The sequence below is a fragment of the Setaria italica genome, chromosome V (assembly GCF_000263155.2).
Source record: "Setaria italica strain Yugu1 chromosome V, Setaria_italica_v2.0, whole genome shotgun sequence".
NCBI lineage: Eukaryota > Viridiplantae > Streptophyta > Magnoliopsida > Poales > Poaceae > Setaria > Setaria italica.
Genome location: NC_028454.1, coordinates 14952201 through 14973646, shown reverse-complemented (window position 1 = coordinate 14973646; position 21446 = coordinate 14952201). Strand labels below are relative to the sequence as shown.

The 21446-nt window shown below is 45.4% G+C and overlaps 2 protein-coding genes and 1 long non-coding RNA gene across 3 annotated transcripts; 1 reads left to right on the top strand and 2 right to left on the bottom strand.

Annotated features, from left to right (window-relative positions):
- Positions 1-15581: 15581 nt before the first annotated feature.
- Positions 15582-16930, bottom strand: LOC111257323 (protein ALP1-like). The gene is made up of 3 exons (XM_022826649.1): positions 16421-16930; positions 16108-16333; positions 15582-16027 (listed from the first exon to the last, which is right to left on the bottom strand). Exons 1-3 carry the CDS (start codon positions 16928-16930, stop codon positions 15582-15584), a joined length of 1182 nt encoding a protein of 393 aa, XP_022682384.1.
- A 1204-nt stretch (positions 16931-18134) lies between these two features.
- LOC111257322 lies at positions 18135-18692 on the top strand. Its single transcript, XM_022826648.1, has 2 exons — positions 18135-18228; positions 18312-18692. The coding sequence occupies exons 1-2, from the start codon at positions 18135-18137 to the stop codon at positions 18665-18667; spliced, it is 450 nt and encodes a 149-aa protein (XP_022682383.1). The 3' UTR covers positions 18668-18692.
- Positions 18693-19154: 462 nt separating this feature from the next.
- Positions 19155-21224, bottom strand: LOC111257457. Its single transcript, XR_002678003.1, has 5 exons — positions 21074-21224; positions 20860-20927; positions 20462-20514; positions 19468-19829; positions 19155-19384 (listed from the first exon to the last, which is right to left on the bottom strand). It is a non-coding gene; the product is annotated as an uncharacterized LOC111257457 (long non-coding RNA).
- Between the last annotated feature and the right edge of the window lie 222 nt (positions 21225-21446).

Below are 21446 nucleotides of genomic sequence, written 5' to 3'. Positions count from 1 at the left end.
CATAAATGATGTACAAACTCAAATCACGAACCAGAAACACAGCACGACGATGGGTAAGGCCCAGGTGAGGATCGGCCGACCCTACCAGGAAGCTCTGCAGCGAATCATCATGCGTACACATACGGGTTTGCACCTCCCCTACTCGGTTCTCTTTGACCCTTGTTTGTTTACATGTTCCACTATAAGAATCTGGAAAACAATAGTTGGATCCTGAACATGTTATATGAGTCTTTCCCTAATCTTGAACAATTGCACATTTCTGTACTCCTTTTTTAGTATCTCTCTTCTTGTGGACGTAATCTTGATAGGACCCTCCCTGTTCTAAGTTGTTGATTAATGAGAGATAACTTGATAAAATGGACTTCCATATATTCTTCTTCTGCTCGAAAGGAATTTACTTCAAAAATTTTCTAAAACTTGTGCCAAACCCTTCATCCCTTTCCCAAAATCAAATTGAACCACTTCTTGAAACTACTATTGAGAGAACCGCTCTATAAGGGTCCATATGGCTAGTACTAGATTGTGCTGAATTTTGAGTCCCGTGAGACAGTTGGGATGCTCTGATCAATCGTGAAATTTTTCACTCCTACCATGTTAGTAAAATCCTGAATGCCTATGTGATCCATAAAAGAAAAGAAAACAGAGCTCTCAAAAAGAGAGAAGAAAAGAAAGAAGGGAAATAGACTCTTGCAAAAAAAAGAGAAAGAAAGAAAGAAAAAAGAGGACCACAAGGCTAAGGATCCACTACAACCTTTACACCATACCGTGATCGATCAGAGAGTCTTTCTTAGCTATATCTCTTGGAACCAATCTTTGACTCGATTGATGTACACGCCAAGGCGACTTCCACTTGCATATGGAACCTCAAGAAAAAGAGACATGGTGAGAAGAGTGATTCCACAGTATAGTGACCTAAAGGGATGAAAGTGAAATGGTCAATTTCTTTTGAAAAATTTAAAAACCCCGACTGCAGGAAGGAGAAAGGAGGATTCCATTGTAAGAGAAGTTCCATTAATCAACCTATCAAGCACCAAGACATAGCCACTTCCAATCCACAGGTATGGAGAATTACTTGGAGTAATTAAGGTGCGCTTGTCCATTTTCAGGAAATGGCCCTTACTCTAGGCTTTGCTCAAGATTCTAATTCTATTCTCAGAACGAGCAAAGGTCCGGTGTGGGGGAGCTTGTTGGCGGTCGTTAAATCACCATTTTCAACCACCAATATATATGAAATCCGGTATTTTGAGGCAAACCACCATAGCTATAGGCCTTTATGCTAATAAATTCTACAAGCTTGGGTGTTTATTTGAATGCACGGACCAACTAGTCAAAGATGGGCTGCTTTGGGCAAAAGGTGTTGGTTCGGCCGAACCAAGTAGGTCCGCCAACCCTGACCATGGTCACCACTCCAGCCCAGGTTCGCACACATGCAAAATAACACAAAGGAGACAGTGTGGGGGCATTGGATCAATGTCGGTTTGATTAGAAGGCTCGAGTATGACTCACTTGGATCCATGGGTCCACCAAACCGACTCCGAAGAGTTACACTCACCATCCAACACACCCCTGAAGCAATCCAAGACATCCAGAACATTAGGCGGTGGATCAGAGGGCCAGAGAACTAGGGGTAGGGTCGGCTGAAGTGACCAGATCGGTCGACCCACCCTTGGCACCCACGGGACCGCGCCGCCTTTGGACATCCAGGATACCAACATTCAGGAGCCATTCCCATGCATTGATCAGGCTAAGCCGGTGGATCCTAGGGTCGACCGACCTCCCCAGTTTGGCCAACCTAGGAACCATGCCCAACCAATGTCGATTCATTGCTACAAGTACCCTCCCTACCTCCCTAGCACTACAAATAGTGCCATTTCACGCCAGGAAAGACACACAAGAGAAGAAGAGCTCCATAGGTGAAGTGCTGCCAACATTATACTTAGAAAATAGGGACAGAGGTGAGGTGAGAGTGCTGGAGAGGATCCGGAGCTGTCGGCCCCTCTTCCACTTTATACTTCGGCAGATGCAGCTCAGCTTCGAGTAACATCCGGGTCTTATTCTGTAACTCTAGTCCCCATCTGCATGACCTATCTGAGTAACCAGTGTTGCTACATAAGTACCCTCTCTACCCTCTGCTTATCTATCTCTCCTCTCTTCGTCGTCACCCTTACCTTCCATCCAGACGAACTAGTTTAGGATTAGAGCACTTCACGTTCCCTGTGGAAATCGATATACTCTAGAATACTCCCAGGTGAAAGCTACATCGGTATCCGTACACTTGCGGATTTATTTGTTAGGCTATAAGAAATACCAACAATCATAATGTGGCATACAATGCCACCAGATCCTCTGGACCTAAACCTATGACCCATGCTGACCGGACCTGGGACTATGCGAAGGTTCCGCTCCAGTCCACCTGTTGCCCACTGTGACCCCTTGGGAAGGTTTTACTAGGTTCCACTAGTGGGGTCTGAAGAAATGCCTCACATGATTAGGCACTCCCAAAGGTTGTACCTTTTTGGCACGTCTGGTTGCATGTTTTACAAGAAAGACTTTCCCGCGAGTCGGTCCTTATGTGACCGGAGTAAGCTTTTGGGACAGGATCCTCTACCGAGGCTCCCTTCACTCCCTTGCCTTGTCCTTAACATTTTCTAACTCTTTAGTTGGTAGGTTTATAAACCTAACATCTTCTAAGATTTTCATAAAAACATTATGATTGTGACATTCCTAAGAAATTCTATTTCTGAATGACACTCAATCATCGATCTAGTCGTGACCAGGGTCATTAAGGTAGCGTTTGGTTTTAGGATGATGTGGGTTGGGTTGGAGCCGACCCAGTTTTGTGGGTTGGAGCTGACACATCTCGTGTTTGGATGAGTGGGTTGGAGCTGACCCAGTTTTTGTTTGGTTGAAGAGATTGAGAGGGTTGGGATGGATGTTCTTTTAACACCGTTAGTTGTGGGCCCCACCTCTCAGCTGCGGGGCCCACCTGTCAACCTGTTTTTATATTTCTTTTTTTTAACTCCCGTTCATCTTCTTCCTCTGCCAGGCTGAGGCCCTCCGCCGCCAGCCTGAGGCTCCCACGCCACCGGCCTAAGCTCTCCCCGCCACGCACGGCCCCAGCTCCAACCCGAGCTCGCCCCTGCCGACCGCCTGAGCCCCCTCCCTGTGCCGGCCTGAGCTCCCCTGCACCGGCCTAAGCCCCGCTGCCGCTGGCCTAAGCTCCCCTGCCGCACCCGAGGGACGCGGCGCCCGAGGGTGAGACGGAGTCGAGGGAGGTGCATGGGTGAGCACGAGATAGAGGCCTCCATCTAGGTCCGCGGGATCCCACTAATTTGGAGGGATGAGTTGAACCCAGATCTTTGAGGAATATTCCTCTAGTGGGTTGGACCCAACCCCCACCCTCACCAACCAAACATGGGTCGAAGTGGGTCGGCTCCAACCAAACCCACTTTGACCCTAGAACCAAACACACCCTAGTAGGTTTTCTGGCTAGAAACGGCTTCAACTCAAGGCGAGAGAGAAAACACATGTAGGTTGCTCCTATAGGTTTTTAAAAAGATGCAAGTCAAATTATTATCTTGGTAAATTTAAATATCTATGTAAACATAGCGTAAAATTATGATCAAGGGGTGGGTGCTAGGACTTTCCTTCATTAAAAATTAATCCTTAGCATGTTTTCCTAGGTTGACCAGGGGCCTGGCTTCTCGTCCTCTTGATCTTCATCTTCTTGTCGGAGTTGGAGCCTGGCTAGGCTAACATATCTACGCATCTTCTGGACGACCGAAATTTTGGCTTCACATCTTCAAGATCCTTGGTCGAGTCTTGGTCACGTCCTCGGCTCAAACAAGCATGTAAACAAGCAAACAAATATAAAATCAATTCTACCAATCAATGTACGACTCAAGAGAATGGAAAAGGATGGTTGATGGACGTTTTAGGAATTATTAGATTTCTAGGGATAATCCTTGGATAAAAGATGAATGGTTTATTAATCATTTAGAAATAAGTTTCTAAAGAATTAATGGATAGAACTTTTGAATTTTTAAGAGAATTAGGAATGGATTTTTAAAGGAATTTCTAATAAATTTACTAATGGATTTCCTAGGATTCTGAACAGGTGGCATAACGGCTAGGTTTTATTGATATCTAGGGTTTTGATTGGGCAGCATAACGACTAGATTGGGGTCAATATGTGTGGTTTGAATTGGGCAGTACAACGACTAGGTTTTGGAGCTGATTCTAGGAGTAATTTGGGTGCTGGTTAGAGTGAACGAATTTCAACGTTAGGAAACTTGCACGACAAGCTTGGCTTCAACCCAGGGCCTAGCCCTTCTGCGGGTGGAGTGTTGACAAGTTTCCAAAGGCTTAGGTTTGTGTGGGCGCTGCTTGATTGCTAGGGTTAAGGGCTTCAGAGCTTGCGCGACAGGCATCACTTCGACCTGACCTGGTGCTAGAAGTTAGCTGTCTAGCGATAGGTGGAGCCGAGCAAGATCAAGTGGAAACCAGAGAGCTTGCGCAACGAGCTCACTTCAACCACTAGGGTGGAGCTTGGGCAAGATCACGCGGATGGAAAATCAAGGCTAGAGCTTGCTCGACAGACACACTTCAGCCACTAAGGTAGAGCCTGGGCAAAGTGACCAACGATGGACATGTGATTAGGCTTGGATGGCTCTAAGATATTTTTAGGAATTTTCCTAGGGTTTTTGGAATATGGACAGTCGAGACGCGGATTTTCAGGTGCACTTTTATAGGGTTTTTTATTACGTGCGAGGACGATATTTTGGAAGGGTATACATGGGATGGTCTATGAGAAATAAAGACATGGATGGGCTTAGATTATTTTCTAGTATTTTTGGAGAAATTTTGGGAATTTTTGGAGAAGGGGAAGGGCTCAAAGTAGGATTTTGTGTACACTCACTAGGTAGATCTAGCAATTTTGCAGCGGCTAACGCATGGGGTGGGAGCGCCTGGCACACTATTCTGTGCGCCAGCCCGGTGGACGCTGTGGATCAGAGTGGAATGTGTCCCTGGTTTGCTGAACAAGGTGCACGGGAGGCGGGGTTGAGGGAACTGACAGGTGAGGCAAACGGCGTCAAGGCCCAGACCGCCCGTTGGGTGAAGTAGGAGAGAGGGGTTGATGGAGGCTTGACGGGGAGAAAGTGGTGCGTACCGCTTCACGAGAAATAAAGGGAGGACGTGCCACTAGGTGCTCCACGGTGAACACGGCGGTGCTTTGCCGGAATTGTGGCAGAGCTCGCCGCCAATGGCCTAAGCACCTCCATGAGCATGAGGAGGGTGCTAGGAACCCATTCTTGGTGTCAAATTTGGGAGGGGAGGCATGGAAATGGGTTGGCTACAGGAGGCGGAACTTTGAGTTCCTATGACTCGGGTTGGGAGAGAAAGAGGAGAAGCAGTGAGGTGTGCTAGGGGTAGGGAGGTGACGGGCCTTTTATAGGTAGGAGCGAGGCCTGGGGAGTGCCACGTTGTGTCGAGGATGAGGACAGGGTGGGTGGATGAGGATAGGGTTCCCTAGTGAAGGTTCGAGCGGCTCCTGAGGATAAGCTTGGTCGGGGCTTGGTCCAGCAACGGCACGGGCATGCTGGCATGGCTGTTGGGGTAAGAGGGAGAGGGGAGGTGTTTACTTAGGGGTGAAGGTGGGCAGGGGAAGTGGCCTAGTGCGGCATCGCAGGGTGGCGCATCGGCATGCTATGATGACGGTGAGGTGGCGGAGGGGTTACGGCAGGGGTAAACGGGGGCTGAAGTGAGGGTAGTAGGAAAGGGAGATAAGGCTAGCATTAAATGCAGGCACAGAGGCGAGGATGAGGTGGCTACGGCGGGGGGGGGGGAGGTTGTACCTGGGCAGCACCAACCGTCACCACGGCTGCACGACGTCGCACGCGCGAGGCACAATGATCGCGCTCTGGCAAGGCAGCGTGCGCGGGTAGGTGATGGCGCGAGGTATCGAGTTAGCCCTAGCATGCGAGGTGGAGCAGCGGTGTGGTTTGGGTAAGGCCGTGGAGCATCTAGGTAGCGACGGGAAGAGAGATGGTGGCAGTATGTTGTGGCGTCATGCGCGGGGGTGCACGGTGACCGTGCTCCGGCGGTGGCATACGCGTGCGAGAGGAGGAAGAGATGGGGTGTGCGGTGCCGGGCTGGGCTGCTATGGAGGGCCGAAACGAGTAGGCGGCTGGTGGGCTGTAGGGAGGAGCTGGGCTAGTGGGAGGAGGCGGGACAAGCCGGGCCGGAACGGAAGATGGGCCAGATGGGAGGTTGTAGGCCCGAGAGAGTTTAAATGGACTTTTCATTTGTTTGAAAGGGTTTTGGTACTAAATTTGCATTGGATTTCAAACATAGATGCAGTTTTGAAGTGTGGGTTTGGTTAGGACTTAGAAAAGGGTCTTTTTAAGATGGGTTTAAGATTTAAAAAGCATGACATGACTAGGTTAGATGAGGGTTTGTATTGGGGCTTTGATTTAGAACTTAATATTCAAAATAAATTTGAATATTAGGCTTAGTGGTTTTAGAAAATGAAATATTTCGAGAAGGCTTCTAAGACTTTGTTGATGAGAAGACAAGGTCAAGAATCTGAATATTATATTTGGATAATATTCAAAGGAGTTGACATAGGATTTAAATAGGATTAATAGTAGAGTTCAAATATTAATTCTAAGGGTTTTGTAGGAAGAGTTTATTGGGGGTATTGCTAATATTGGGAGAAAAAGATAGTCGAGAAGTTCTTAGAGCAATCAAGTGCAACACATATGCTGATATTCATGCAGTTTATCTGTAAAAAGAGTTCTGAATATTTGGGAAAAGAGGATGTGTTTAATTTAAAGAAAAAATTTAAAAAGTATGTATTTTTAAATGATCTAAAAGGTGGGATGCTACAGTGAGAAGAGGGAGGAAGATAAGAAAGAGGGGAAAGAAGATTGATGAGAGGTGGGGGAGAGATAGGATAGACAAATATCCCATCAACAATCATTTAGCTTGTGGATCCAAACACCCTTGGCTAAAATTTAGCTTGCTAACCTTTAGTTGGCTAAAAAAGTCTCTAAACTTTAGCAAGCTAAACTTTAGATGGCTGGATCCAAACAAGGCCCTACTCATATGATGATTGACATGTCCCAGAGGATCTGTCTATGAGGACTAAGCTTTTTAGACCCTCACTAGTCTAATCAATCCAAGGTTTAGGGGCTATGCCTAATGAGTGCCCATGTCGGCGGATCTCGTTGACCCAAAACTGTGGTCTATAGGTAGAAATGTACTAATGACCCTTAAATTGATTATTCTAATAAGTTTAAGGCTCGGAGGCTACACCCTATAGGTGCGCACCAGCTCATGCACACCATAGATTCTTTCAAGTCAAATGAAGACTCATCATTATTAAATCCTTAAACATATTGCACCAATCTATCCAAGGCTTAGGGGCTTGACAAGCATACACCCCCCCAACCCTCAGGAAGGGCACAACAAGCTAGCAAGGTGAATTGGGCAAACTATGCAAAGAAAGGTAGAGGGTGCAGCTCTATCGGACTCAATTATAATCCAATTATGGTTTCTACATTGTAGTTGATTAGGCGACTTGCCATGTAACTGTACCCCCTTGGATTATATAAGGGGGCAGTGGTACCCCTCTAAGGGGATGTTTGGCAGCACTCCACTCCAAGAAAATTAGCTCCACTCCATCAACTCCAAAAAACTTGCAGCCAAACACATCTAGCTCCACCAACTCCAGCTCCAGAAAAAAGGTGGAGCTAGGAGTCACATCCACGTTTTTAGTGGAGTACCTCAAGGGGTGCTCCAAAAACTCCAGTTTCAGACCTCCTCATGGAGCTGTAGGGTAATTACCCACCATGCCACTGATTACACGCATACCGCTTCGTGAAACAAAACAAAACACCTTTGTTTCCCGTCGCCCCCTCCCATCCTCTCCTCCGTCGGCCACCAAGTCTCGCTAGGCTCCGCCCCTCTCCGACCCAAAATGGCTCCGTGCACCCGCGCCATGGCTCCCCGCCCCCCTCCCACACCCGTTCCGGCACCACACCCGCCCCTACCCCCACCCGCAGCACGGCGATGCCGCCAGGGGCTCCCCGTGCTGCCTTCGGGAGGTTAGAGGAGGAGCTCTAGGAGGGCCCCGGTGCTGCTGCCCGCCCCCCTCCCATGGTCGTTCCGGTGCCCCCCGCCTGCGGCACGGCAACGCCGCCAGGGGCTCCCCGCGCCGCCTCCGGGAGGCCAGAGGAGGAGCTCCAGGAGGGCCCCGGCGCTGCTACCACACCCAGATCCGTCGCCAAGTGGCCGGGCGGCCTCCCACGAGCCCGCGCCGAAAAGGGCGGCGCGAGATGGCTTGCCGCTGGCCCAGAAGGCAAGGGCGATGCTGGCTGCTTCATCCCTATCCCCTCCCGCTCCCTTGTGCTCTCCGGTGCCAAGGTATAATTTTTCTGGCACAGTTCATCATCGTTCGCAAGGCAAGCGCGAGTAGAGGAAGGGAAGGGGGAAAATAGGAGACTGAGATGTGGGACCATTCACAAAGGGTAAAATAGATTATTCACAACAAGTCCTTAGGTTTCTGGAGTTGGAACACTACAACTAGCCAAACACGTACAACAAGTCCATATTTTTGTGGAGTTGGTGGAGTGGAGCTGCAAAAGGATGGAGTTGGTGGAGTGGAGCTATATTTTTTGGAGTGGAGTGTTGCCAAACACCCCCTAAATCCCTATGTTTTGCATCTCGTGTTACCATTAGGTTACACATCATGAACAATCTACTACTTAGGGATACCTCTCAGTGGACAAATGTAGACAAATATTTTTATTTTTATATATAATAATAAAACTATAAATTAAAATATATTTTAATATATATATATAAAAATTTCTCAAGAAATAAAAAACTATATAGAAATAATTTCACCAATAAATAGATATTAGTGATTTTGGTACTAACCTATGGTACTAACAATGTTTGCGAGTATACAAGATTTTAGTTGCACGGAAGCAAGGTGATAAACTTGGGTGACCAAACAACTCAAACAAGGTCAAGAGCACATGTTCAAGACCCTAGAAGACCTTAAAGCCACCCAAGACATTGTAAAGAAAAATTAGGACAAAGACACACAAAGACATGAAGCGAATCCTGCTGAAACAGTGCATCATCGTAATCACCGAATAATACCATGATGTATGGTGAAGTTCACCCGATCAATTGGTGTTAGCAGGGCCAAGGAAGCGTGCATTGTGTGCACCGAATCATACAATATCAACAGTAAAGGCTCACCGGACCATCCTATGCACTAGCTTGGTTGCTCTTGGTTTGAAGTTAACATGCATCACTGGATGATTTGGTGTGCATAGTGAGGGGCATAGGATGAATCGGTGTGATCTATTTGATTTGAAGTCAACATGCATCACCTGATGATTCGATGTGCACGGTAAGGGAGCATAGGATGAATTGATGTGATCAGCTTGCTTTGAAGTTAACATGCATCACTAGATGATTCCATGTTGATAGGGATCATTAAAAGAAAGGTCCTTTGGATGGCTCGATCTTGACGTAGTAAGTTCATAACAAGGATAACTAGCTTTGTACCTGACAAAGGTTTAGATGTGACTAAGTGACGGAGAGAGAGGCACCGAAGTAGAACTTGGACTCAATCTCTGAACAACCACATAAGAACAATCCATGGAAGCTTTCTACCTGCCAAGGTTGGATGCGACTAAGTGACGGGGTGAGAGACATCGAAACCTTGAAGATTTCAACTAGATCACCGAAGACCACAGAAGCAAAATTGGGACTAATCCACACAAAAGGCTCGGAAGCCTAGAGCATGAACTAGGGGACCCTAGAGGAATCTCTTCACAAGTCCACAGAGAATAGGGAAGGACAAGGGTGTGCAAGGCACTCAGCAGCTCGGTTGCGAAACCATATAAGCTAACAATTCATATTGATCAAAGTTGTGTTTTTAGTATAGTACATAGGGGGTATTTATACTAGGAACAACCCTCCTAGATGGGTGTGGGATAAGTAAGAACTGAATTCACCAGTCACCATGTTGTGAGGTGAAAGATCAACTAGTGGAAGCATTCCTGGAGACTCCTTCGGTTCACACGCGTCTTATCAGCTTCTACGCAATCTTCAGTAAAATGGCCATAACTTGTAGTTGGGAAGTCCAAATGATGCTCTGTTTATTGCGTTGGAAACTAGACTTGATGAAGTCTCCAACCATGTGTATTATGGCCCTCGTCTCTTCCTAAGATGGTACAAACTTGGACATGAAGTTGAGGCATCTGTTATGTAACTGTAAGTTTTGTGTGCGTAAGCCTGCTCAGCTTGACAGCAGTCTTGGTGTCCTCCATGTAACCTTTTGCATCCTTCATGTAACCCAGTGGAGAAGCCTATTATGTAAACCTGAGTACAAGGAGAGTACAAGACTTAGGCACCTCTTGAAATGTTACTCAGACAGGAAAGCATTCTTACCACAGCTGCGCATAACTGGTCCTTTGTACGCACAGGCTTGTGTATTCGATTTGTGGTCTTGTGTAACCAGTGGTGTAACCGGCATTACTGATGCATTCGGGTTATGTATGGCTACAATGTCGTCATCAAGTGTGCACAGTGAGGGATCATAGGATGAATCGATGTAATTGGCTTGGCTCAAGATCAGCTCAGTTTCGGCTATGAAAGAAATGAATGCAACACCAAATCATACGATTCTTGAGTGAAGACATCATTGGATCAATTGGTGGTCGATATGAGAGGAGAAGCAACGTCACTTGGGATCACCGGATGAAGCAGTGATAGCCAAGGTAGGGCACCAAATCATACGGTGTCAACAGGGCTTGGGAGTTAGTGGCTCAATAGCTAGTTCCCAGACCGTCATAGGATGATTTAGTGCATGGGTCTATGCATCACTAACTCAGGCAATGATCATAGTAAATGTGTCCGTTGGAGTAACTACTAGTTCTTGGTTTTGGGGCTATAAATACCCCCATTGCCTAGCCTTTGTAAGTGTGTTAGAGCTTGGAGAAGCTATAGGTTTGGTTTCCACACATACACAAGTATTCTATTCACCAAAGTGCTCAAGAGAAGATTAAGATAATTAGCATAAGTCTTAGATCTTGATTAGTGCTAGTTTAGGTCTATTAGCGTATTGCTTTAGGGATTAGTCTAGACTTAGGCGAGGTTTGCACACCTCTTTGTCATTGTTTGTGTGCACTAAGAGTTGTAAATTCAAGGCTTGTAAGTCTTACGAGACCCTCCAACCACGTTTATGGAGTGGCTGCCGGTGCATGTGATAGAGACGAGAGGCCCTAGACATTTTACCAAAGCTCTACCTAGTGAAGATGGTGAGGAGCATATGGAGAGGCTAGGCGAAGATCCACTTGCGTGTGGGGAAGACCCGTCGGCTATCCACGGAGTCACTTGATTGGGGAGCGTATACCCTTGTGTAGGCATTTCCTTGAGATGGGCTCCAACAACAAGGACTAGTGGAAAGCTTTGTCTTCCAATACCTCAGTAAAAATCAATGTGTTGCCGTATCAGGGAGTTTGTATTCTCTACCCATTTACATTCCGTCTTTCCTTTTGCACTATACTTTCCACATTTACCTTTTCCTAGAATTGCCCTGTGTAGTTTATTGGAACTTTTGGTGCAAAACTATTTTGCAGTAGAGATAGCAACACATATAAAAAGCTAGTGCACATCTAGATACAATTTGGAATAAATTTTTTATATGTGCTTGGAGCCTTAGTTTTTAGCCCTCCCTCTTAAGGTATCACAGTCCCTTTGCATTGGTCATTAAAAATAGAGATAACTTTTAAATAGTTTCAATGGAAATCATTAGCATATCAAAAATTAGGAGAAATTGTATTTTTCATCCATCCAGCATTGCAAAAGTATGACATTCATCCCTCATATTTCATTTGGTGCAAATCAACACCTTAACTAACTAAACCGGTGCATTTATCTTCCCCACCTTAATTTAAGGTTTAGTGACATCTATTGGCGATTTATGCTATCTAATCATCTGATTAATCCCTGCTAAGTGATGAGTAATATTTGAGGATGAAAAATACACTTTTTCTTAAAATTATTATCATTAATTATTAGTTATGGAAATAACTTTTGAATAGTTTCTACGATGTACTAGCATTATTGATATTAAAAGTAATATTATTTGTCATGAGCGATAACTTTTTGATAGTTTCACATGGTCCTTTATCCTTCGTGTGTACGGATAGGATCGGATATTTCCGAATATGAATGTCAAACCGGGTAGAGAAAACTAATGAAAAATGGATTCAGATATATCCATTTTAGTACACATTGGATATAAAAATGAATATATCTATATTATTAATGTTTTAGTGGACATAAATATTGGATAATTCGGTTATCCATATTAGGTATGTAGCCCATGATTGAAAACTGACTGATTTCAATACCTAGGACTAGGATACACGGCCATTATTTATTTGTATGAAAGGTACCCGAGTCCCGACCCGCCAAAAGAAGACTAGTGCATTAAGGGCGTGTTTGGTGTCCTGGAGGAGCCTAGCCTGGCTTGTACCAGCCAGCCAGGCTCCCCTGAGCCTGGTCGCGCGCATGCAACGCCGATGTGTTTGGTTGAGCGCATGGAATGAGCCAGGCTCCGCAGATATGCTGTTTGGTTGACTGAATGTACTCGAAAATTGAAATAATAGATGCAGGAATGGTGTTTGGTTAGTCGCATGCAATTGTATGGGGTTACCCCCTACATGCAGTGGTATTCTTACCACTGCCTTGTTCAACACAAGGAGGTAACCATAAATACAAGAACAGTTGCAAACATGATCCACATTACATCAACTTGTACAGCAAAAAAGCAATGATTACAAACTGAACAACTATAATTACATCTTTAACATTCCATAATTCCATCTTAGGAGGGTCATGTGAGTCTGTTGGCTTGACGTCTTTGTTTTGAAGACCGTAGAACGCTGCAAATGCTTCATCACTTGACTTGTACTTCTTGTGGCAGGCCCCCTTGTAGCCACTGACCTGAGCATGGGCATCAACCCAATTGGAGTAAACTCCAGGTTGTCGGCCAACATGAACAACATACCAGGCCATAGATGTCTACAATTCATGAAACATTAGTAACATATATAAATATAAACATGCATTTCATTGCTAGGTTACAAAGAATGACATTATAAGGTTACAAAGGTCGACAGGAAGCAAATGAGGAACTCTTTCATCAGACAGACAGAAAGGATCAAGAGACCAGACAGCAACATTACTACAACATCAAGCATACAGGCAGAGCCACAAGCAACTTATGAAACAGCCAGGAAGTAGGCACAACAACAGAAAATACCTGAACAGAAAGGATAAATAAGAACCATATGAATAGGATATCATCATTGGCATGGACATGTGCTCAGATTAACATGCATTTCATATGAAGGTTACAAAGGATGACATTACAAGGTTACAAAGGTCCACAGGAAGCATATCAGGAACTCTTTCATCAGACAGACAGAAAGGATCAAGAGACCAGACAGCAACATTACTACAACATCAAGCATACAGGCAGAGCCACAAGCAACTTATGAAACAGCCAGGAAGTAGGCACAACAACAGAAAATACCTTAACAGAAAGGATAAATAAGAACCATATGAATAGGATATCATCATTGTCATGGACAGAGAGGACCAACAAGAAGCATATCAAAAGCATATCATCATTGTCATGGACAGAGAGGACCAACAAGAAGCATATCAAAAGCATATCATCATTGGCATGGACATGTGCTCAGATTAAAACACAATAGGCACAACAGACACAATAGGCACAATAGACACATGCTCAGATATCTAACTCAGACAGTATGGTTATCTAAGACAGACAAGTAGAAGGCTACAGTTAGCCATATAGTCAGGAGACAGGATCAAGTCCCCATCCCAAAAGAATGCATCAAGTTGTCAGCTGCACAAAAGACCATCAGATCAGGCAACAGGTATGCACAAAAGAAGCCACAACTGCACCAGGTTGTCCAAAAGAGTCACTGCCCAACCAGAACAGCACAACAACAAAGCCCAGTCCCTCACATGTAGTTGTTCTTGGCCAAGTAGGTACTCAGCCAAAGAACACGGTGTGAGTGAGACATCTGCACAAAAGCAGATCCCTGGGCCTTATTGTTAAGCAGGTGACCATATGCAAGCATTAGAGCTTCATCACTGAACCCTGGCATGTACATCAGTGCACCATACAGGTCAGGGTGGGAATCCTCAACCTTGGTAGAACGTATAGCATCTGCAACATTGTTCACTGCATCAGTCATGCCAGTAAACACAAGGACATCATCATCTGACAACATGGACCTCTTTCTCTTGCTTCCAACAGGTGGTTCTGACTTGGACACAAAAGCTGCCTCAGGCTTTCCAGGAGTAAGCTCCTCAGGCAGGTCATGCTTCAATGGGCTGTAGGCAAACTCAGAAGGACTACCAAGAGCCTCATTTGACCCCATAGCATACTTACCTGTTGCCTGACCATTACCAAAGATGACCATCATCTCCTGGTAGTACACAATTGGCTTGTTGAGGTACTCAGCATCTTTGGGATGTGCCTGCATTAACACAACTCAAGTTAGATACTTAAGTTGCTACACATTTAATAAAGAAACAACAACATTACTACATACCTTGATGTGGCCATTGTAGTGCTCCTCCTCAAGTACAATCATTGAGCTGTCCCCATTCCAGTTGGCTCCACTCAGCTCTCTGAGCTTTGAGATTTTAACCCACCTCTGCCTCCACTTCCTCAAGTGGTTATACACCTGTGTGCCAGTAACTTCATTCCCACTGAACTCATGCAGAGCCTTGGCAACCTGATTGAGGTGGACTTCTTTGAACCCTTTATCAGTCCTAACACCAGTTGAAATCAGCTGGCACATGCGGCGAAGAATGAATCCAGACATCACATCTGTCCACCTCATAGCAGGTCTCTGCTGAGCAGCACCAGGAGGAACCCCAACAGCCCCAACAGGGCCAACATCCCCATCAGCCCCAACAGCCCCAACAGCCCCACCAGGGAACACAAGCTCATCATCAGCAAGGATCTCAGCATTCATCTCCTCAGCCATTCCTATTTCCAATTGCCACACCCCCACTCAGAAAAAGGAATAACATAGGTGGGGAAACATCATTGCATGTGTCATGTGCCCTTAGTCATCAATATGCATTGCACTCAAGAGGAAAATAGGAATAAAAATTCATCACTGCACATGTCTCATGCCTCAGTTCAAATGAAGTATCAGAGAAAATAAATTCATCACTGCACATGTCTCATGCCTCAGTTCAAATGAAGTATCAGAGAAAATAAATGCATCACTGCAAATGTCTCAAGCCTCAGGTCAAGTGTAGTATCAAAAGAGGTGTAACATCATTGCACATGTCCAATGCCTTAGCTATATTGTGTAATGAAATAAGTAAAATCATCATTGCAATTGTTCAATGCCTCAGAACATAAGTAAAATCATCATTGCAATTGTTCAATGCCTCAGAACATAAGTAACAAACATAGAATACAAAACAGATACAACTTAGATGTGAGAGTTGCCCCTATTGGACCACATGTGTTCAGCCCATTCATCCCTACTTTGAGCCCAAACAGCATTGTCATCCATCTGGACCCCATGTGCAGGACTACCATTATTGTTGGGCACCCATGAGAACTCAGTAGGAACTACCTCATCAACCCCATGCCCAAGTATCCAATTATGCAATATGCAGCAAGCAAGTACTAACTTGACTTGTGTCTTGTAGGGATGAAATGGTTTATTATCAATGATGCGAAAACGGTTCTTCAAAGCACCAAAAGCCCTTTCAACAGATACTCTGAGACTTGAATGCCTCAAATTAAACAACTCCCTTGGGTTGGTTGGGTAGTTCCTAGCACCATACTCTTTCAGATGGTACCTAGTACCACGGTAAGGAGGAAGGAATCCAGGACGACAAGCATATCCAGCATCTACTAAGTAGAATTTTCCTATAACAAGTACAGAAATGCATTAAGTCCATTGTTATGAAGTTACAATGTTTATTTAGGTACCCAATTCAGCTAATTACCTGGTGGAACCCTTAACCCATCCTCCCTCTCTAGTGCATCAGCAAGAACAGTAGCATCATGAGCAGACCCTTCCCAACCAGCTAAGACATAAGTAAATTTCAGATCAAAGTCAACAGCTGCAAGGACATTTTGTGTGGGGTAGTGCTTCCTTCCCCTAAATGCTGCTTGGATCTTTGCTGGCACTCTAGCATATACATGAGTCCCATCTATTGCCCCAACACAGTCCTACATGAAAACCCAATAGATGCATGTTACATGATATGCACCCAAGTATGCAGCAATAACCTACAAACTACATGACAAATTTGTTACCTTGAAATATGGGTACCATCTTGGGCTATTGCTTATCTTAACTGGTGTCTCATTAGATGGAGCTCTAATCATTTCTTGCCTAAGTTCCCCAATAGCATACAAGACCTCCTTGAAATATCTATGCACTGTTTCTATTGACCTTCTCCAATGTTGGTGAATAACTCTAAAGCGTTGGTTGTGGCCAACAATGTGTAGAAACATTGCTAGCTGCTCTTCAACACAACTATGAAGGCTATCTGACAGCAACTGCCTTTCCCTAAGCAAGTTGCACAGTGCAAAAAAAGGTGCTTTTCTCATGCGAAGCATAGCAACACACTCTATATCAGTGCAATTGTAAATTTTGTCCAGGTTCTTTTGGCGTTCCTCATCCATGGCACTCAAAGGGCCATAACTGATCTGTGGCCTTGAACTACGTTGCATTCTTATCCTAGTCAAGAAGAATGCATACATAGCCGTGATAAGAGCAGCAGCTCGGGCAAACAGCAAGCGTTGCTGGTCCTCCAAAGCCATCTAAGCAAACAAGACAATTACCATGACTACCAAAGCAGCAATACGGTGACAAACTTCATTGCCATGCAACACATGCTCAGATTAAAACAGCATATCATCATTGGCATTGAACAAGTGCTCAAATAAAAACAGCATATCATCATTGGCATTGAACAAGTGCTCAGATTCAAACAAGCATCAGCATTGGCATGGACATATGCTCAGATTAAAAGAGAAAACATCATTGACTTGGACATAAGCTCAGAAGAAATAGCATTATCAGATCTGTAGCGCACACAATCACCATCGATAGCACCAGCATTCATCAGAAAAGGTGGAGAGGGAGGGGAGGATTGCTTATACCGAAGGAGGACGGCAAGCACCCAAACAATGTTGCACACGAACAAACAACCGACAGCAGATCTGCAACCTGGCAGCATCAACAGGGATTCATACGTTACAACCCTAAGCAACATTGATTCATACGTTAGGAAAAAGAAAGAAATAAACAGGAAAAAAAAACCCTAACCAAGAACATAGATTCGTACCTTCGAACCAAGCGAGGAACACAGATCTGAGATCCCTGCATCGATTTGAAAAAAAAACCACTCAGAAATGCATCTAGGGTTAGGAGATCAAGAACACGGGGGGGGGGGGGAGGGGGAGGCGAACCAGATTACCTGCGCAAGAACTCAGATCCAGAGCACCTACGAAGCAACGAAGGAGGTAGGGGATCAATACAACGCGAATCGATGAACCGAATCCATGAAAACCAGAGGAAGAGAGGAGAGGGGAGCACCTCAGATCTAGCGAAGAAGACGAATGGTGACCGAGGGGGAGCGGAGGCGGCGGGGAGGGGGATATATGGCCGGTGAGTGGCGCGAAAGGGGGAGGTAACCCCAGCGAAATGGCGCGAGCTCCCGCCGGCCAGTTTTCGCCTCCCGCGCTCCCGCCGTCGCACCGCGGGAGCCAGGCCCGGCGGAAACGGCCGCTCCTCTCGTATCCGCAGAGCCTGGCCGAGGGGGTTCTAGTGCACGCGCACAGCCTGGCTCGCGGGGGGGACCAGGCAACCGAACAGACGGAGGGTGCACGCGGTGAGCCAGGTTCACGCAGCTGCAGGACTCCAAACACGCCCTAACTGATTGGGAATCGATGCATATACACTTGCTCACGCCCAAACAAAGAATAAATCGAGCAACGGAGCATAACGGGAAGCAACAGTATGATGGGCGGCGGCCATGGCCGCTCGAAGAATCCAGGCTCGGCGGCGGCCATTCTGCTTGTCGTGCTACTCGTAAACCTCGCCATCTCCACACGCTGTAAGCACCATGCATCTCAAGACGAGTGTTTTTGAAATTTCTAGTCTATCTGGTCGCTAATTCACCCGGTGTGTTCCTCGCAGGCACGAGGCAGCAGCTGCTGAGTGTTGCCGGAGGAGGGAGTAGCGGAGGGACGGCAGCAGCCGCGGCTGGGCACGTAGACGGATACGGGAGCAAGATCTACCTGATATTCTGTCAAAAGTCGAAATGTGTCGGTGTCGCCGGCCACGATTACACCTGCTATTGTTGCTTGAATTATCGGAAGCCGGTGTGCTGGATGACGATGGAAGACTGCCGGAGCACCTGCCCGGTGTGCGACCCCAAGTGCCACCCGCCGCTGCCGCTGGCGGCGCGCGCCGCGTCCCGCGCTCACCCACCAATGGTGTCGCCGGTCGCCGACGATGATTATGGGAGGGTGTCATCCTTGGTTGGTCGCTAAAGCAGAATCGAGACGCATAGATGCAGTTGCCTGTTGTGCCCGGCTAATAATTAACCGTGTGCAATGAGATTCACTAGAAGAATGGCGCGCTACGACGCGCCCGCTCCAAAGCAACGTGCTTCCTATTTTTTTGTCTGAATGTTAAACATGGTGAATGAGTCAAATCAAGTAGGCTACACTGGGAAGATATGATGAGGTAGTACTTTGGGTTTTATCATATTAGAACATGAATGCAAAGGCAAGAATCAGATTCTTTCATATTGCAGTATGAGTAAAGCACTTTGGTTGAGAGGAGAAACACATTGAAATTGAAGCAACAAAAGAATCAGGGGAAGGAATTTCCTCATCATAATATTTTGCCTAGCTTATACGCATACATGGTTGGCATGCGTAAGAATTGAGGCCCTATTAAAGAAGCTGTCTATCCTGCATACCTAAAGTTCTGACATTGGTAGCGCAGTGATGTTATTAATAAAGGAAACATAAATTTCAGGAAACAAACCACGTATATATTGCAATCACTAAGATCTTTAACCGTTTCAAAAATGGTTTCTAATAGATTTTTAATTTTGTATAAGCACATGATATGTGCTACCGGTCCACCACTGCTCGTAATAGCTGTCCACCAATATCTCCCAACTCAACAATAAATTGGCAGTTTACGCCCCTTCATGTCTTAGGGCTGAAGGATGAACGTCCCATTCCGGAATTCAATACCTGTATATATAATTTAGGAGTTACACATTACATGCTGTCGCTTGATAAACATATTCAAGTTGGATTGGCAGTAGAAGGTTAACCTTGATTTTGTAGCTTTGACCAAACAACTGGACCAGATACAACAATTTCCTCTTGGGAATGACCTTTCTTCAAAGAGGTGCATCCAAGATACCACCAAGACTGGTTTCCTCGTGCATTAAGACTGCACGAAATAACACTTCCTTCATATTGATATGGTGGCTGCTGGTCACATGCTAATATGAAAGTTTGTGAAATCAAAAATTAAGAAAAGTGAGAAAGCATAGACCTGCAATGCAGCTTGAAGGAAATGGTAACTCCCTATGCATAGTTTGTTATTTCTTTGTTATGCCGTGCCCTTAAGAGGAAAACTTTGTGTTGTATTGATGCATTGTTATGGTTGTTGAAGAATTAGCATCTTGACCTGTGTTGGCACGGCACAATGGCAAATTATTGGAACAACTGTTATACAAAGGTAGGAGTATGAAATTAGCACACAGTATCAAATTTGACCACAAAAGGTAGAGAATCCATGAACCAGTCAATGAGGTCATAGTTACGTTGCAAGCAATTGAACATTAGTGCATTTAATTTGCTAGTTAATTTGGACTTCACAAAGAATAAATATATAACTTTGATATGGTGTTAAAAACAGTAGAAATCAGCAACCTCATGGTTGCATGTCCATAAAAAAGGAAAATAAGTAAGGATCCCAACTCCTCATTTGTGGTGATGACTCGGTCTGAAAGAGCATGTATTCTTAAACAAAGAACCTGCAATTTCACCTTGCAAAGCCTGAATTGGTACTTATTGTTGGTTGTTTTGTTAGATTAAACTATAAAGAGGTAATGTGTAAAAAAAGCTTAAGCCATTTTTATAAGCAGAAACATCTGACACCTTGCAATTCTTAAAAAAAAATCTTTTAGTCCTTTAGAAACTATTGATTACTGCACGTAGAAAGAGAAAAAACATCAATTGATTTATTCATGACCGTGGATAGCCGCAATTTGAACATCAATGAAATGAAGCTATAACTCCACAAGTGCAACACCTAACCTCGCTGGATCACTACTGACCAAGATTCATGAAGGGCTTCACGTCCTCAATGCCTGCAAATACAGCTGCACTGGTGAGGATTCAGAGAAGGACTCTTACCACTCTGTATACCCAGCCATGGATACTAATAAAATTTTGTGGACAACTTCAAGAGAAGGACTCTTACCACTCTGTATACCCAGCCATGGATACTAATAAAATTTTGTGGACAACTTCATTAGGGAAAAAAAGAACATGCGGGCAGCAACTATGTATAGTATGCAGAAAAGCTCAGAACTTACTCAAGAATGCTATTGTAACCATCACTCGCTAATTTTGGAGAGGAGCTTTGAAATCAGGGAAAACGATTACTACATATAAATGAAATCAGATCAGCACAGAGAGAGAGGGGCACTCACCCACCATCGCTGTTCTTCGGCGACGTCCCTCTCATCTTGCTGCCGGTAGAGATATGAAAGTTGGTTCCCTAATGTAATCGTATACATTTCAAAACCCGTGTGCGTGAGCCCGGTTATGGCCCGCGTTGTAAACAAACTATGATATTTTTTTCCTCTTAATTGAATGATACGCAGTTCTCTTGCGTATTCTACAGAAAGTTAGGGTTTGTCTTACCTCAAATAGAGAAGGGGAGAAGGAAGATAGGGCAGTGGGGAAACTAGCGCGGAGTAGAGGGGCTGCGATCTGAACTGTCGCCGGCCTTTTCACCTCGCGGGAGACGAGGCGGTGAGGAATAGCGCCAGATGCGAAAGGGGAGGCGCGAGAGGACGGCAGTGCCATGGGGTCGTCGTCGAGGAAAGCCGAAGGGGAAGGACACGGATAAACAGGCCGCCGTCGATTTCGTGGCGAGGCACCGACGACGCACACGGCGGCCCAAGCCCAGCAGGTTGAAGGGCTAACGCCAAGGCAGGCTGCAGCAACATCAAAGAGGGCACATCCCCCTCAAAAAAAAATTCAAAGAGGGCGCACGACCTGGGCCGAAGCGGGA

Bases quoted from the DNA above. Each gene is read 5' to 3' on its own strand.
- LOC111257323 (XM_022826649.1), bottom strand. From the start codon at position 16,930: ATGGCTTTGGAGGACCAGCAACGCTTGCTGTTTGCCCGAGCTGCTGCT. The intron at 16,334-16,420 runs GTAACAAATTTG...GTTTTCATGTAG, and splicing joins GATGGTACCCATATTTCAAG to GACTGTGTTGGGGCAATAGA. The intron at 16,028-16,107 runs GTAATTAGCTGA...TACTTGTTATAG, and splicing joins TGGGTTAAGGGTTCCACCAG to GAAAATTCTACTTAGTAGAT.
- LOC111257322 (XM_022826648.1), top strand. From the start codon at position 18,135: ATGGGCGGCGGCCATGGCCGCTCGAAGAATCCAGGCTCGGCGGCGGCC. The intron at 18,229-18,311 runs GTAAGCACCATG...TGTTCCTCGCAG, and splicing joins CCTCGCCATCTCCACACGCT to GCACGAGGCAGCAGCTGCTG.